We start from the raw sequence: 18,306 nt of genomic DNA on the forward strand, positions 1-18,306 counted from the left end.
TGTACAAATGATGTGCAGGGCAATTGCTCAGCACCTGCTGACCAACACCCAGCCAGTCCCCGAGCGGCGATTCCCTCCCCCCACTTCCCACTTCCTAAACTAGATGGGACGACACACGGTGTGGAATACACCGTCGGCCAGTTTGGGTCAGGTGCCCTGGCTGTGTCCTGTGCCAACTTCTTGTGCCCTGGCTGGGCATGAGAAGCTGAAAAATCCTTGACTATAGTCTAAAGAGTACTGAGCAACAACTGAAAACATCAGTGTTATCAACATTCTTCACATACTGAACTCAAAACATAGCACTGTACCAGCTACTAGGAAGACAGTTAACTCTATCCCAGCTGAAACCAGGACATCAACACATTACATTAATGTCTTTTTTACATAGCCAACACATTATAGGCCTTACAAGAGTATGTATTTTTGGTGAGACAAAATGAAATGGTGCTAGTTTCAGGTCACTGTATTCTAGTTTTGTATCAAAACTTTTTGTATCAACAGCAGTTTCATTTCAATAAACTAGTAGCATCCCTTCAAAAATACCACACTTAAAGATTCCCAACAGCTGCAGCTGTTAAACCACCCCAAAATTTAAATGTTTATATTATACAAAGGAGAGTTATGGGGAAGTCTATGCATTTGGCTACATCAACTTAAGTATGTTTATAGCAAGGCTTTGGCAGCAGCATAGCTAGTTATGACAATGCTTTTAGCCAAAGTATCAATACAAAAAAATCTCAAACTCATGCATTGATTTCAGTTGAGCAAGGTGGCAAAAATCTGGTTGTGGATAGAGTTAATTATTAAACAACATATTTAAAGAATTCTATTCAGGCTCTTTTGAATATTAAATAACAAATTTGCCTTTGTTTTGTAATTCGTTATAAACTGTCTTGGGTAATCTTCTAAAAAACTTGGGTAAGCATGATAGTAATAGATCTAACTCTAAGGTCACATCCTGTTACAAATACTTACATTGGAAAGCTAGATATGAGGAGAACAAATATCTGTCTGGAAAAAAGGATAACTTGTGCTCCCACTGATTTGATGCCAGTTCTGCAATTAACAGTTAAGACTGGGCTTCGGTCTGGCATCAAATTATATTCTCAAGTAGGCAGCTGTTTCAAGAAAAGAACCAAAACCATAATGAGAAAAAAATCAACATAGCCTGCCAGCTGGCCTATCTTTCACAGAATTATGAAGTGTCCAGCAGAACAAATGAATGGAATAATTTCTGAAAGCTGATAATTAAGTTTCAACAATATTGCTACTTTCTCTTAAATGTCTGTAAAAATTTCCCACAGGTGAACAATTACCTGTTTTACTCTGATTATGCCTTCTAAACAGGCAAAACACCATGACAGCAGTTCTTTTCCTCACAAGCAAGACATCCTTTTTCAGCAGAGACTGTTGAAAGTTTCCATTTAAAGTATACATTGAAAACACTTCAGTGAAGTAGATGTTTAGCTCCTTTAATAGGCAAAACTATTATAAACATATTCTGATAGACATTGCTTTTAATTGTAACAACATATTATCTCAAGGCAGTCTTAAAGTTTAATGAATTTATGTAAAAAGAAAAAAGTTTATGGTCCCAGCAGCGTTATAGTATGTGATGTAACATATTTCTTATCTCTTAAACGTGCCTAGAAAACACATCATCACTGTATTTAAAATTGTACCTGCCAAACTACTGAATTCCATAAGCAGTTTGAAACCGCAGAGAGAACAACTGCAACATAGGGAAACAGAGTAAAATGGTTTTGCATTTGAAATACTTGTAGATTGTATAACAAGTTGTCATGTTAATCCATGACATGTTAATCCAGTGCCATGAAGCTTGAAGGAATCCCACTGTGCCTTCAAAAAACCCCAGCATCTTATATAACCTCATTTTCATTATAATCAAAAAAATCTTACTACTTTCTTTTACCATTCAGCAGAACCACTGTTTCAAAATGATCAGCTTCACACCTCTTCCTGGTTTAATTTTACATTTGAACTTCAGACATACTTAGAGAACTACATGGATGCAAGGTATTAATGTTTTTCCATTTAGTAAATACTTCAAGCCCCACCTCTCCAAAGTGTTGCTATCAGTGCCCCATTTTCAGAGCATGTGACCATTTGTGAGTGAAAATAAAATAATTTATTGCATAATATAAAATTTCCAAGTCTTACATAAGGCCCTGTTGAAGAAATATTTCTTGATTCTCTTAAGGCTTTCACTCTGACAGCTGGCTCAGATATAAGCTCAGAGAAAGGCAGTAACTTTTTTCTCCTCCTCCAGTACCCTGTTTGCTATCCTTATTTGGAAGGATTTAATAACAGCCATTCTTCCATAGCATGACCTCCAAAAAGTCATGATCCAGGTGTCACCTGTCTTGAACTGTATTTGGTCTGGCACACGTTGCACTCCTCCCATCTCTGAGGTCCAAATCAGAATTTGTTATACCAGTCTTGGTGATTTCTGCAGGCAGTGGTTGACTTGACCTTTTAATCCAGCTAGCTTTTTTTGCTAGAGGACTAAAATCATGGGCTGTAGGAAGGCTTGACTTCAGTCAATGGGCTATGAGGAATTAATGTGAATCATTGCCATTCCAAATTACCAGTGCTCTGATGCCTGTAACAAACTGCAAAAAAAAAAAAAGTCACAACAGCAGCCTATTTACCTTAGAAGGATAGTCTGGGCAGTGGCTGCCTTGTCCCAGAGGACTAATTTGGTCACTGGAAGTACAGTCACTACAACTTGTGCTGCCCTCTCTCCAAGGCAAAGGCAAGTGTCCAACAATGCCCGAGCACGCCCAGTCACTGTGGGATAAGAGGTAATTGTTTCATAATCCATTCGGGACAACATTTGTTGTGAGCGAAGGACATCGAGGATGTGGTTGAGGCGTCCTTCTGTCATGCAGCTCAGTATGGTCTGTCTCTGGCAGGCTAGTATTTGACAGCAGTTTCCTTTGCAGCTAGGATCTTGAGTGAAAAGGAAACAAAATGAGATACACTAAGTGCTCTTTTCTTCCAGAAGTTGTTAGCAAATGATAGCATTAACACCAGAAATACAAACTCAGTAGAGGAAAGTAGTAGGAAAAGTTAGTTTATTTGTATTCTTTGTTCAAAACTAGTCCAATGTATTTTCATCTTTCATTTGAAACTCTTGAATATCAGATTACAGAAGATAAGTGTTTCTAAAGATTATTAAGTGCTCAGATTGTGTAAGGGGAGGAGATTTTCAGGTCTTGTGCTATTCATCTAGCATCTGTTTCAAACTTTATGCAAAGCAGCTTGGCTCGACATAGATGAGAAAACTCTGTCCTGTAGAAAGTGGAAGCACAGATAATAGGTAGTTCACAGTAGTAGGACTGTTTGCAACATGTAGCGTGAAACTGGGAACTTGAATATACGTCAAAGCTGAACTAGTAATGAAAGTAATATGCTTGGCAAAATGGTCGAGAGCTTTGGGCTCTGTGTCTTTTCACAAACTGATTAGAATACTTAGTACTGATATTAGGGGTTTTAGTGTACAGTAAATACCATACACCAAGAGAAAATTAATAACCGAAAGCCATTGTTGCTTTGGAGAACATGCCTCTGTCATTCTGATTCCTGATTGTTGCCAGTAGAGTTCTGCAAAGAACTTTTCCTGCCTGAACTAGTCTGTTGTTTTATCCAGAAATTACATCATCACTCAGAAGTAAATTGAAGAAGGATGGCCAGCTAGGTGCGAGAACTATCATAGGCCAGCTTGCAAAAAGTTAGCAACAAAAGCTCACAAAGCTTCACCTACAAGCAGAGGCAGGCTTCACAAATCAGAAACTGGCCTTTTCTGCCTCTGTTCACTAGGAAAAACTGAGACCACGTAAGCAATGAAATGAATGATCCCTCCTTCTCCTAGTCACTTGTTTCTGTAGTCAGTAGCTACTTTTGTAGAGGTATAGAATACACAGCTTAAAATTACAAAAAAGGATTTTCCAGACTTAACTAGTGTATTTCACATTCAATGTGCTATAATTTTTGTATTTTTAGTATGGTCTTCTCAGAACTGTTCTCAGCCTGAATATGACCCTGGAAAAGGACAAGCCAATGTTCTCAGTGGCCAATGCCTGAACTTCCAAGATCATAGGAGCACACAAATAGACTCATGAAACATTTGTATCAAGTTTGGACCAGTTATTACATTAAATACCTGAAAATGTGCACAAAAGTTAGAGAGATCTGTGTCCTCCAAACTTTAAACAATTTAATCACTAAGATCTGGCCAAGGAGAATATTGCCACCTCAAACTAGAAATGGTGTCTTACCTGTCACTGCTCGTTCAAGATGCCTAGGTTGTGGTCTGTGCTTAAGAGTCAGTGGTGGGTCATTATGCTGTCTGCTGTCTTTGCCTGTGGTTGAACCAGATAAAGGAATCGTGCAAAAGGAATTTGATTTTCTACTGTCAGAGCCTGGGTGATCTGGAAAAAGTTTAAGATGAGTAAGATCAGACCCTTGAATTGAACAACAGAACATTATACATGTCAGCCACTGCAGAAGACTGGAACTGAAGACTAACCTGAGAGCGCTTACTTATTACTAGCTGTTCTTTGGGCCCTTGTTAACACATCATTATTCCTAGGAATATTTTGGCATATATTACTACCCACATCTGACTTTTTCAAACTGTCTGTAGGAATTTGTTTCTGAAGTTACAGAACATTGTATTCTGTCCATAAGTCTGATGGCTGTTGATCACAACTAAAATGCTTGGAAATGCAGATGTTGCTATAAGTGAATTGATTTCCTGTGGCTCAACTTTTGTATCCAAAGACATGAGGAGTACAAAAAAAGCTTTTAAGGAAACATAAGTCTTTTTGACACAAATTTAAACACTTTGATAGGATAAATCCACAATGGAAAAGTAAAAAAAGTTATTTATATAGGAAATGGTGATTACCAGGAATCATTCACGTGTTCCTGGCAGCACAGTCTTTTTAAAACATATGTCTTTTTCTTACGAGAAATTACAAAAAAGCAGTTATTCCTGGTGGCACAAGGCAGTGTGGTTCCCAGGAGGGACTTGTTCTATCAAAAGCAAAAGGCAATATTTGATGTGCAAGGGAAAGGCAGCTGTACATTACAGGTCAGGGTTCTAAACAAAATTTAGCAAAAAAGGCTTTTTGATCTACACACTTTATCAAAAGGTATTGTGCCATCTCTGGTTTTCTGCAGTGAACTTGTGCTTCAGATGATACCACTAGAGGGCACAGCTGTACTCCGAGAAGGGACAGTTTTACAAGGAAAATAACATTTGTATATGGAAAACGTGGTAATATTTATCCTTTTCTTAGAATATCTGGAGCTGAGTATGTTTCAAGGTAGAGACCTTTCTTTGTCGTTGCATTCTGTGGCATAGTATTTGCCAGACCCGTCTCAAGAACATTTTCTCTTCCTGCATTTTTTGCACTGCTATCAAGTAGAATAGTTGACAAGCTTTGCACTACAAAAGGAATTTTCTTGCTGATTAAGTGGTTGGTTTTTTGTGGACAGATGACCTGAAAAAGATCAAAATAGAGAAGAATTATCTTCTTGGAATCTTTTGTTCCAAACCCTTTTCTAAGAAGTTTTCTCTTGGAATAAGGCAGTCATATCACAGGGCAGGGCAGGTATGCAGCTGTTGAGCATACAGACGTACTGAATTCAGCTTTAGGTAGTTACCCTGAGTCACCATGGCAGCACAGATCCATAGGCTAACAGTCCTAGAGTTTACTGCGGTCCCAGATTGCTTCTGCAGCCTGTGCTGCCAGCAGCCATGGTGTCACTAGAACTTGAGCTGTTCAAAGCTAGCTCTGATCCAAGCATGTGAGCTTCAGTTCTGTCTCTGTATCTTTCAGTATTGGCAGGCTTGCCACAAGTGCCAAAATCACTTTGAAAATGGGAGTTAACTGTATTTTGGAGTTATCACAAAGCAGTTGGTGTTGCTCTAAGAAAACTGGTTGAAAATGCTAGAATTCGGCCTAGGAGTTTTTCCAGCCATCATTTTGAACACAGTACGAGAAAGGCTAGACTTTTGCAATTTCATTAGGACCTCTTCAAGAAGCAGAGGTTCAAAGCAACTCTTAAACAGAGGAGGTTGTTTTTGCAAGAGCAACATCAGAGTCAGCTGCTTGTAAGAAGGTAAAACAGTGTTTTTTGTTGGTTAACTGGATGGACTTTTCCTGGTTACGAACAAAAAGGGTTAGGGATATTTTGCCCCACAGTGTTTGTATTATACATTGTTAGGGCTGGCAGGAAAAACAAGCAGCTTATGAAGTACTCGTGTAAGACTCTCATGCCAACTACTCACCTCTGAATTGCATGTGCCCATCTGCAATGTGTGTATTTCTGAACCTTTGCATGCATTAAGTGCCATCTCCTGGAAAAAATAGCACAGTAACTCCAGTAAGTATACATACAGTTTGTTCAATTCACAGTTGTCAGGAGCAAGAATTTATACTGACACTAACAATTTATACTGACAATATATATTATACTTTAAGATACACTGATACATAGTTAAGAGTGAATTCCACAGAGCAGTTTTGCATTTTAACAGATGTAAGTGGGCATAGAGTCTGACGCAACTCTACCCTGTTACTGTTTCTGCTGTTTCAAATTTATTTTAAAACCCAGGTTTGAATCATGCAGGGAAAGGTGAAAATAGCCCTATATTGAGAGAGAGAGAGAGAGAGAGAGATTGGACTAGCTATAACATGTTTTCCTTTAAGTATCCAAGCAGCAGGGCTGTCCTGTATTTAGTATGCCAAACTGTCTGCAATAAGGATGTGTCAATACTTGTAACTTTTTTTTTCCATTTTGTACATCTACAGCAGATTTCTTAAACTGTTTTTCAGTTTATATGCTTCAACACTTACGAATGAATCAATTTTCAAGAATCTCCAGTAGCATTTTCACAGTCATTTTGGACATATTATCGGTTCAGTTGTTTGAACAATAAATAGTGCTCTTTGCTAATTTAGCAAATAGAAAAAGAAAACCTTTTTCAAGGGATATTGAAGCATCAGATTATGGAATACTTGGCAGTACAATCCTAAATAAACTTCGACAGTAGTAAAAAGGACTTGGACTATAACTATGCCACCTATTAAAACATTGATCAAGTCTGTTCTATAATCCCAGGATGTGATTGCAACATGTAGAAATAATCCAGCATGCATTAACATGAACAACTAGCATAAGCACAGCAATGAAACCGACAACACAGCATGGGTTGTATAAATCCAGATGGAGTCAGAATACTTGTTCAAGGGCTGAAGCATGTGTCACTAGTTTCCCCACTGTGACTAAGTTACTAGAAAGGATATAGCTATATTTGTGGCAGTCAGATTTGTGCCGGATTTCCCATGGCAATGTAGACGTATACGGAGTTAGCTGTATCCCTCCATTGTTGGCCATTCCCCATCCATTCCTGTGGTATCAGAGAACCCTCTTAGACCCTAGGAGAAGTAGTGTCTTCTGCCTGAAGCACGTCAATTAAGAAGCAGTGAAGTGTACAGAAAAGTGCTGATGTTAGTATTGCTACAACAGGTACAAATGCTGTCCAGGTTTTGGACTAAATTTCTTCCGACCAGTACGTACAACAAAAATTGTCCTTGGTTCTAGCCCTAATCTGATCTACTTGAGGCTGATATTTGTTCTCGCTCACATGGGTTTACCAGTCTGGCTACAGCTGGTGACCGAAAAGAAGCTGCCATATTTTTATAACTGCAGGTAGCAGTTGACATAGTGTCTAGAGAACCTCACAATATTTATTTTCAGCAATTCCTGAATGAACCTGAAGTGCTAAAGGGTACTCTCCAGCTCTCTGGCATGTCCCATAAAACAATGAAGACAAAGCCTTTCCTGGCTTTGGACCACAAAGATTGCTATTGAAAGAATCAAGTAATGTCCTTGTAGGAGAACAAAACTTAAATTTTGCACTAACCTTTGCATCCATCAGATTGTAGATTGCAGTGGAAATTGCCTCCTTATTTATACTTGTCAAAATTCCATTTAGAAGGTCTACACATTCTGCAGGGGTAATAAAGCCTTTAAAATACCACATTATGTATGAAAGTGCATATATATTTAAGCATCAGCATATTGCTAGTAACTTTATTACTATGGTGAGTTGCTGGATGAACTAGATGAAATTGGTTAATACAACTTTGACCTCATACCTCCTCTTGGTTTCCTTTTTGAACTGATTTTAAAGAATGGTTACAGTCATATTAAAATCACATTTTCTTAAATGTTAATACAGATGTAGTGAATTTACTTGCAAAAGGTTTACACATGACTGTATAAATCTATCACAATAAAGCTAGATGCAAACTGTTTCCTTAGCACTTCAGCTTTGAAAATTTCCTCAGAAGTCCTCAAATATCACAGTTTTGGCTTTTCTTGGCTATCTTTTTAGAAAGTGATGGTAAACATAACAATTCCACTAAAGTAAACAATGTTAGCACACTTCAAAGGGAACTGGTTATGCATTGGAATCAAGAATGCTGAAGACAGGTTGATCATTGTTAAACTACTATATATAGGTGATAATATCCCTTCCTTTATTTTTACTCATTTTTACTTTGCACTAAACACAATTTTGGAGATAAGTAAGCCATTTCTGGTAGGAATCTTTGGTCAGAAAAAACACCTACAGTACTCTGATGATCTAAAGACTACTTCCACTTCATTTGTTCTATCGTTGATTTAGAGTGCTAGAGCAATGTTCCCAGCAAAACTATCTCCATTACAAATCTTGCAAAGAAAGCAAATCCTGAATGTTACCTGGAATACATGGTCTATAATCTGGTTCCTGATGCCAGCACAGAGTGATAAGGTGCAACAGTCTATTCCTCTCAGGCAAATTGCTTGGTATAAACTTTTCTGAAATGCCAGGCCGCAAACTGCTGCAGATTCCTGTCAAAACTTCCAGCAGGGTTGTTTGACCTGCAATATAGAAGAAAACATCACTTCAAAAAACATTAAAGACCTCAGAACTCTCTTAAAATGATATTCAGCATAAGTTACCTTGTGTATTTTAAAACAAAGATTGCTTTTTTAAAAGTAAAAATATATTAACACTCTTGTAAATAGATATGCTAACCTTTAACAATAACTACAGGTACTTATTGCAACAGGACATTTCAGGATAAAGAACTCTGTCCAAATAATAAGTTACAAATGGATATGTAAATATGCATTGTAAACTACATGCACAGATACCTCAGGAATACATGTAATTATTAGGGGCATATTCTAAGCACATAGTTTTATATAAAGCCTTTATTTAAAGCCTGCATTATAAGAATATAACTTCTATTATACCCCTCCACCCCCCCCTACTTTGGGCAGCCACGAGATGGCAGCCATAAGCTGTATGAACGTTAAGATACTACTCTATGCAGTATTTCTAAAAGGTCCTCAGCCTGTAAAATACAGGAGTCCTTCAGTCAGTTTTGCCATGCAGAATGCAGCCCGTAGCAAAGAAACCTTTCGTTGATCTCTCCGTGAAACAGGGATCATTCCTAGACTGTGACAATTATTATGCAATGCTTTGCAAACTCAGTTCTTTAAAACTGGTCACACTTTCATCTAAGAAAGTAAGATTCCCTGCTTGCTTAAGAGGATTCAGTATGACCTGGCATTTCTTGATCAGGATTTGAGACTCATGGCAACTTTAAAAATGAGCATTCAGGTAATCTAGTTAGCTGCTTGTCACTAAAATATTCCCTGATTTTAAAGTGACAACTGTCAAATATAAAGTGGTATTCTTCCTCACTAAAGATAAGTGGAAAACCCAACTCAGTAACAGAGTGCTTCAGCAAACACAGAGAGGTGATACAAGTGGGGTAAGAAGCTATGCCTTTCCCCTTCAGAAAGATCAGCTTCTTCGGAAACACTGAGGGTATTTTGAGGGATTCTAATTTTTACATCCCATGTGATTTGTGCTGTAACATTAATAGAAGGCAGAGGGACATCTGAAAAGACAGAGCTCTTTGTATCATAATTTCCCTGCAATAAGGGAATTTGTGGGAGAGATTAGGGCAACACAAAGTCTGACATGAATAACAGAGATAAATACCTTCAAAAGGTTTCTGTCTGCTTAGGCTTTCCCAACACAGCATTCCAAAACTGAAAAAAACAGAACAGCAAAAGACCATTCATTAGTTTGCAATCTGTATCTATGTTCTCATTTCCAAGAGAAATTTCATGGGTTTAAGAGAAGGGAGTTTTTCAAGACAAAATCTGTCCAAGTCTTTCCTAATTTGACAAGATCCTTTTTCCTGCATTATGAAGTTTCAGTTTTCAGCTGAACTGTTCTTATAATAAATCAGTTAGAATTAAATTTTTATTTTTTTTTTTAAAACATAGGATCAATTAGAATTACATTGCAGATTACCACCTTATCTCCATTTGCTCCTGTGAATTTCGAAATCTTCTGTTCTGCTCTCTCTCTATCATTTTTGTTTTGTTTTCAAGTAATTTAACTAGCAACTGAAAGAGCTGGACTTTCAGGAGGTACTGACAAGCACATCAGTTAACCTACCAAAAACTTGATTCTGACCCACTGTGTGTCTGTTTTCTTTGGCAAATTTTGATGGGGCTCCAAATACCTTTTTCCTTTTCTAACATCTTAGGAAGTATTCCAGTGATACCATAGATCTACATATGTAGCCCACAACTCAGATCGTATAAAATACAGTTGTTTGATAAAAATCTCAATCTGCAAAATCAGAAGCAGAAGCAAGGAGGCTGCTGGAAGAGAGAAAGCAGGCTATGGATGAGTCAGAAGCAAAGCAATCAAAAGGGGAAGAAGCAGTTCTAGGATAAATGTACCTGCTTACTCATATAGCTTGCTGCAGTGCTGAATTACAATGTTTAAAAACATCCCCTCTTCTGTCTTATTTCCACATAAAACCTGAAGGTGCTTTTACTTAAATATCCTCAAGGAAAGTATTAATGTAACGTGGGCATACATGTAACTTACATGTACTTAATATTTAACATATGACACATACTTTTGTTTTCTCTGTTGCACCACTGTCTCAACATACACATATCTCATGCACTGAGTCACATCTGAGCATCTAAAATTATACAAGAATGACACATTGGAAAATGAATTATGCTACCTGAAAATAAGCCTCCACTCTTCCTGCGCAAAAATCTTGTGTTTATGAACAACATCAGATTAGTCACATCATTTATAGGTCTCCTCAAGTGTATGCATTGTTTGACTCATCTTAGAGCCTACCTCTGTGACAAAAAAGCAGGAGTTTGAATTTGTTGCTTCTATAAAAGCTCTGAAAACAGAAGAGTGGTCATGCTTAAAAGTTATTTATAATGTTAGTCCACAGGCTCTGTATGCCAGTTGTAAAGACCTATGTCCGTACAGACAAAAGTTGCAATATGAGCATGTAATATATACAAAAGGAACACATGGCAATAGGTAATCTTCCACCTTTGGATAAATGACTTCGTTAAAAAGTATGAATGCTTGAGTGGCTCAGTAGGTTATTGCAGCAGAGATTCCATAGGACCTTAATGGGACACTATTGAGGGAAATGTCTTATTTTTATCTGGGCCTCATTTAGGCATGAAATGTTCTTCCTGAAACTAAAGCCAACAACAGTTCATGCTTAGAAACTATGTGAAGTAGTTATTAGGTTTCTAAATGTATATGAAAGTTTTGACAGCTACGTTACCCTTTTAAAACATTTGGGTCCATTATATAAATGTTTATATGATGAACTTTGAGAACAGTTCTTAACCTTGGTATATTATTCACCAAATATAGGGAATTTCAAATTTAATTTACTGCTGTAATTGGCCTCAGGGAATACTATCGCATTATGTAGATCTGGCATTTTTACTGTAGTGTCTTTGAAAATAAGTATTTCAGCAGCATTGTAGAATGTAACAAGGACTGGGTATGACCTGCCCTTAGAAATTCCATTCACCTGTAAATATCACCTTCCTGGGAAGGAAGGCCTCCTTCAAGTATTTCAGGAGGGAGATACACTAAATACTGGCAGTTTCTCCGATTGCAGTTCTGCAGGTCTGACCTCAGTTGCTGACTCCTCCAGTTGATTAGACCATAATCTGATATCTATAGAGATGGGACAAAAAAATAAATTTTAGTAACAATACCTCAAGTCTTGGTATTAAATGTTGACTATTAGGATAAATATATGCAACAATAGGACAATCACTGTATTTTACATTAATAGGCTAAAAGTAGAAGCTCCTACCTTGGCTCTGTACTGCGTATCCAAAAGCACATTGGAAGGTTTCAGGCTGCAGTGGCAGAAAGCAGGTTTGAGGCTGTGAATGTGATGCAGCCCTTCAGCCACATCCGACAGGATCCTTATGAGTAAGGGAAATGGAAGTTCTGGGTACAGCTGATGCTAAGTAACACAAAATACAGGTGTTGGTAGTGTGAAATTGTTACAATTCACATTTTCATTTGACAATAAACAGAAGTACAATACAGAAGCTAAAGATACAGAAGCTAAAGAACAGGTTGACTGTGACTACTGTCCATAATTTACATGCTGATTGTTCTCTGTTGGCTGACCTTGTAATTATTTTTGTCACAGAAAAGATGACTTCTTTTATGTACCTCATGGATGAGCGAGTGGAGGGATCCATTGTTCATCCATTCAGTCACTATACCCACAAGTCCACGGTACTGGTAAATCCCAAGAGAAGGCAGGAGACGTTCAGACTCATAGCGTCTGACACTTGCTATATCCTGAAGTAGCAACTTCCACTCCCTGTTAAAAAACAAAAAAGCATTAGAGGCAGGTTAGACTGAAGGGAATTTCAGCTGGAGATGAGATAGTGTAGGATACGGAAATGAGAGATAATCATATGATTGAACACAAGCTAATATAATTCTACCAATAAAACCAGTATTATATCATCTTTCCAAACAATTCTAACAAAATGAAGCAATCCCTTGGGTAGTGTATTTTTCTAATATAACATGACAGACCTCTGGATGCTTTACTATGAATGTAAGAGCACGGTTTAAAGCAAGATTGAAGTGCAAAGGCAGGAGAAAGCTGAGTTATATGAAATGCTAGAGTAAGAAAAATCAATTTTTTTCCCCTTAGTATCCCCAAGAACTTGTGTTATATCCTTCTGCTATTAGCGAGATCCACATTTACAGGGAAATTATTTTCTTCCATGCTTATCTAATGGGACCATATTATAGAAATGAGATATGATACAGCATGTCATAGTCGTATATAAAAGTGAGGCCAAATTCAGATTTGATGTAAACAGTACAACTCTAGTGACTTTGCCAAATTTAATTCAAACTCAACTGTGGTTGGACTGTAGACCTGAATTCAAACAGTTTATTTACAGCAAAGCTTTGATCATCATCAGAAGAATACAGTTTTGTTATCTAAACTGCAGACAGTTACTTGTTCATGCACAGGAAACACTGAACTATCAATTAAATTGTGCTTTTTTATGGAAGTAACTGAACTTCTGCTACAGGTTCAATTTTTGTTAATTGCATGTTTTATTTTAAAGATCTGATTATCTCTACTCTATGGTACTTGTGAGCTGAAAATTCATTAAAATTAATTCAAGATTCAGTTGATTTCAACAGACCTGGAACTCATTCTCATTATTCTAACCAGCTCTTACATTGAGACTTCAGTTTCGGTTTCTCATATTTACTGTGTTGATTCACAAGCCTGTAAACTAATTACTGAAAATAATTCACAGCCCCACCTGTTTTAACACTTATTTCCACAAATCTAAATATTTATCATCAGCACACAGTTAAACATTTTGCAGCTGGAGTAAAACACAGTTTATTCTCCCAGCTTTCCTAAACACTGTGTAGTGTAAACAAGAGATCAGAATGGTAGAAAGAGAGACATGAAAAAAACAGTGGCTTTAGTTTTAGGGAAAAAAGTGTGAGTGAAAAGATGTCAAATCAGGGTAGCATGTTAAATTCAAAGCAAAATAAAATGTTGATTTCTGTAACTTTAACTGTTTTGTTTTGGGGTTGGTTTCTTTGATTTAAAGAAAATGTGGATAGGGGATGGAGGAAACTTTCTTTAAACAAGCTACCAAACAAATAACATTTGTTCAGATTACAGAATTGCTGGACTTCTATTGTCCAAAAACCAAGCAATCCTCCTCCCCAACCACAAAAAAACCCCACCAAACCTTACAATTCTTAACTGTTCCCAAATTCTGGCAGCATGTGGTTTTTGAAGTATCACTGAAAATTTAAACTGTCCATTTAAAAATACTTGTATGAAATACTGTTTTTTCCTCCTCTGCCTTTATAATGGAACAAATTAAACACTATGTATTCAAGTAGGACCCTTTTGTATTTTACTTTTAACAAAAGCCACTTGAATGGCAGCTTTCTCAGTTAACAAGACTAACTAGTCCGTGGATGCACATCAGGCACTCCTTTTGATAAACAGTCAGGTCAGTGCATTCCCTAAAATGCTTTGGTCTTGCTTCATCAAAAGTAGCTTGTGGTTTTTCCTGGAAACTTTCTGTGGTTTTGTTGCACCCTGGAATTTTGTGCTCAGTAGGCTGACGCCTGTCAGTTACTGCTCATTTGTTTTTATAATTAGGACATGTACACATCTCACTGCCCTGTAACCATGACCATTATCCCTCCCTCCTCCTGTTTCTCTACACTCTCACCTGTACGTGCTGGTTTATGTTAAGTTCAACTGAGATCTCTTCAGGGACCTCCAGAAAGATGTGATACCATAGCATGCTGAGTATTACTGATCAGGGGTTTGTAGACATTATTATAGTAGAGATAATTAATGACTTCAGGATTGAGCTCTACTTTTATAAAAATTTGTAAAAAACCATACAGCTTGTTTCTCAGTAGAACCTCCTCCTAGCTGCCTCTTGGCTAATCAGGATTTCTAGGAATGGAGATGTCTTTAGGAATCAGATGGTCCTGGGCATGCCATGATTCATTCTGGTGCCATCGCTGCAGGTCTGTGCTGCCCACCGGCTCGGTTACTTGGCCAAATGAGACACATACCTCCCTGTAGTGTCCTGGCTGGTCAGCAGCTTCACAGAGATGTGAGTGTTCCAAGAAATATGAAAGGCTTTGAGTGCAAAGCCTGAGCCTGTCCTGGTCAAGGTAAAGCTATCCACATCTTCCTGGGCTACTACAGGTAATGATTTGGCCATTTCTTGATGGCTGGCTTGGGGGAAAAAATGGCAGAAAAGAAAAAAAGTTTTAAGAACTACTTTATGTCACTACTACCAAAGCACAATGAAGCTGCACCACCCCTTACTTCCCAAGTAACTATTACCCTAATCCAACAGGCTTCCTTTTACCACTGTGTCAGACTTTCCTTATAAAAACAGGAAAAACACATTAATTGCAAAGGAGTGTCTGGACCATAACTTGCCATCTGAGACTGCAAGGTGCTAATTAATTGCTCGTTATTATTTCCATCTGATGACTTTGAAATGTTGGGCCAGTATTTATAATATAGAATGTGATTTTAAAGTGATGCTGAACTATGTAGACAACAAACTAGTATCTTACGGTTACATGCTAGACAAACATACAGTTTCGCCCCTCCTCAAAAAAGGCAGTTATTCAGTAACTCATGTCAGTGTGTTCTGCATCATTCTTGCATGTATTCTTTAATACAGCATCACATGTAAATGCAAAAGCAAGGCAAAAGGCAAATTTCCTGCTGCTGTAAGCTGGCAGAACTCTGCTAAATGGACTTGTGTCTTCATAGCAGCCTCTAGTTTGGCCAATACTCTCAATACATTACCTCTCTACAGCCATCTGAATGTCTCAGACACATTGCATGGCAATGCATGTGGATTAGAGATAACCTCTGCAAATCATCACTGTGTTACTATGCAAGTAACATTTTTATTTACATCTATGAAGCTACATTAGACTAGAGATAACCACAAAGTCAGAACCACAAAGCCAGTAGTGAAAGAGGAAAACAAGCAAGCCGAGAAAACAGATGGGATAAAACCATTGGTAAGGATTACTGCAAGATCAGTGGTCAGTGAGTCAGAAGAACTCAAACTGGAATACTCCCTTGAGGGTCCAGTAGACCAGGGTTAGAAAAGGAAACACAGGAGGGAACTGAAGCAATAGGGCCAAAAATTTGAAGTAACCAGTAAGGACTGTTGAGTGTGAATTGTGTTCTTCTAGAAGATGATGTGTTCTACAAAGAGCTCCTGGGATACAGAAGGCCTGAAAGTCTTCTGACTTTGAGCACATCACTTGTACTCCATGAGTAAAATAGAAAAAAAAAAAAAAACAAAACTCAAAACAAAAAAGACAAACCCTGATGATAAATTAGTCTATGCTCATGGCTGAACTGCTTCTAGTTCATGACCAACTTATTTTCGGTTAATCTCAGTAGCTCAGCTGGGCCACGCAGCCATGTTCACAATCAGAGGGGTACTAAGCTCAGTTTTGCATCTAACCACAATCAAAATGCAAATAAAAATTCAGCAGCTGATTTACGAGTGCAGCTTTAACTGTACTTGATTCTGATGGGAAAGCACAGTTGAACTTTTTGCTTTTTGTTAGATTATTGTAGTTTGAAAGCTTAAGTGCTTCACTTAGTTTCCTTAAATAATAAATCCAGTATGGTATGAGGCTGATGGACTGGTTAAGAGTTTCATGAAATTTGAAAAGATTCCTCTGAATGAAGATAAGTTTCCAAATGAGCCATTTATCCTTTAAAGTTGTAAAGACAGACCACACAGATCTACCAATCTTAAATATAAAGGAGATAAACAAAAGGCTGTCAGGAGCAAAATTATGTCTCATTTTTGCTATGTACTCTGATAATCATTTAAATAGCCAACAGAATTTACTCAACTCCAATCATAGTACAAGGAAGATCAAACAACGAACATAGGATCTAAACCATTCCTGAAAGTATCTATTTTTATTTAAAATTGAATCAAGTAAAGCTGTAACAGTTTTTTAAACTCTTACTAACTGGCTACTTAGGTAAAAATAAAAGCTAGCCATCAGCTCCTATTTTGGATTTGCAAAACCTAATTTAACTAGAGATTTTTAACTAGAGACTTTCTAAAACCAAAACAAAAACCACTTCGATCTTTCAGTTACAAACCATGACATATCAAGCACCATTGTCCCTGTGTCTGAGTTTGTACATCTGTTCCCACACCTCAGAGAGACTTGCTGATAATCTCCAAAAGAGTTTAACCCTAAAATGAGAAATCTTTTATTTATCTAGGGTGCTACCCAGATTCCTAAAACAGCTGGAAAGACTAATCATGGAATATGGGACTATCATGGCATTACAGATAACAAAGTATCTCTCTACTCCCTAGATTGCAAGTTTGGTACCAAAGCAATTTTTTCAATAGTTCTGCTCTTGTGAATGCTTTTTCTCCTAGACCCCTTTAAAAAGTCAGTGTCAGACCACAAAACCAATATTTCTTAGGTGACCTTTGCAATGAAGGGTTTCATATTATTTTTCGCTAAGACACTGAAAGCCTTAGATAACTTTGTCATGTTCACCTAGTAGGGCAGGCAGGGGCAGGAGGGAGACTACCATCAAACAATTTATTTCAAGTTTCTAATTTTACAGGGAATTTTTTAAAAGTAACTAATAATGAAGATGTTTTCCTTAGAATGAGAAAAACGCTACATTATGTCAATATTCAGATGTCTCAGTAAAAGAAATTGGAAACAAAAATCAACTTACCTCTGGAAATACAGGCATAAAACCCATGGAACAGCAGAGCGAAACTGCTACAGATACCAAGTGCAAGTCAGCTTTGAACTGCATTCAAACCCTGTGTGAGTCAGCTGTTGTTGATCTCTCCTTTCATTGGCTGCCTGCAAACATCTAAAATTTCCTGTTCAGATATACAAGCTGTAACTCTTTAGTGACTGCACATGCGTTTTCACAGGCTGATTTCTTAACTGCCTGTAATTAATGAGAGGAATTACAGAAAAAGAGGCTGGATAGCTACTTTTTTTGCCACAATGAGGAATTCCAAGAAGGAAAGCTACGCAAGAGTGAAAAACACCATACTGGATACAGCCCAGATACAGAAGCACGTAGAGCTGCTTGCAGATGGTGCAGCTAATGCTTATGTCTGCCGTAGATCAAACCAACAACACAAGTACAAAATACCTTTAAACTTTTTATGTCAAGTTGATCTTAAAACAGGATGAAAATTGCTGGGTTTTTCTGGTTACAGGGTGCATAAGCATAGGGGTCACATTAGGTTGCAAAGAAGAAGTAAGGATCAATT

At 37.6% G+C, this 18,306-nt stretch overlaps 1 protein-coding gene across 1 annotated transcript; it reads right to left on the minus strand.

The window, feature by feature from the left end:
* Nucleotides 1-1,451: 1,451 nt before the first annotated feature.
* LOC142036763 (receptor-interacting serine/threonine-protein kinase 2-like) lies at nt 1,452-17,792 on the minus strand. The gene is given in 13 exon segments (XM_075040336.1): nt 1,452-2,719; nt 2,722-2,973; nt 4,302-4,454; nt 5,363-5,531; nt 6,323-6,391; nt 7,961-8,046; nt 8,803-8,964; nt 10,100-10,149; nt 11,979-12,127; nt 12,270-12,425; nt 12,641-12,794; nt 15,062-15,223; nt 17,751-17,792. Coding segments are annotated over 12 exon segments (1,620 nt in total). The 5' UTR covers nt 15,214-15,223; nt 17,751-17,792; the 3' UTR covers nt 1,452-2,651.
* Between the last annotated feature and the right edge of the window lie 514 nt (nt 17,793-18,306).

This window comes from Buteo buteo, chromosome 11 (assembly GCF_964188355.1).
Source record: "Buteo buteo chromosome 11, bButBut1.hap1.1, whole genome shotgun sequence".
In the NCBI taxonomy this organism is placed as follows: domain Eukaryota; kingdom Metazoa; phylum Chordata; class Aves; order Accipitriformes; family Accipitridae; genus Buteo; species Buteo buteo.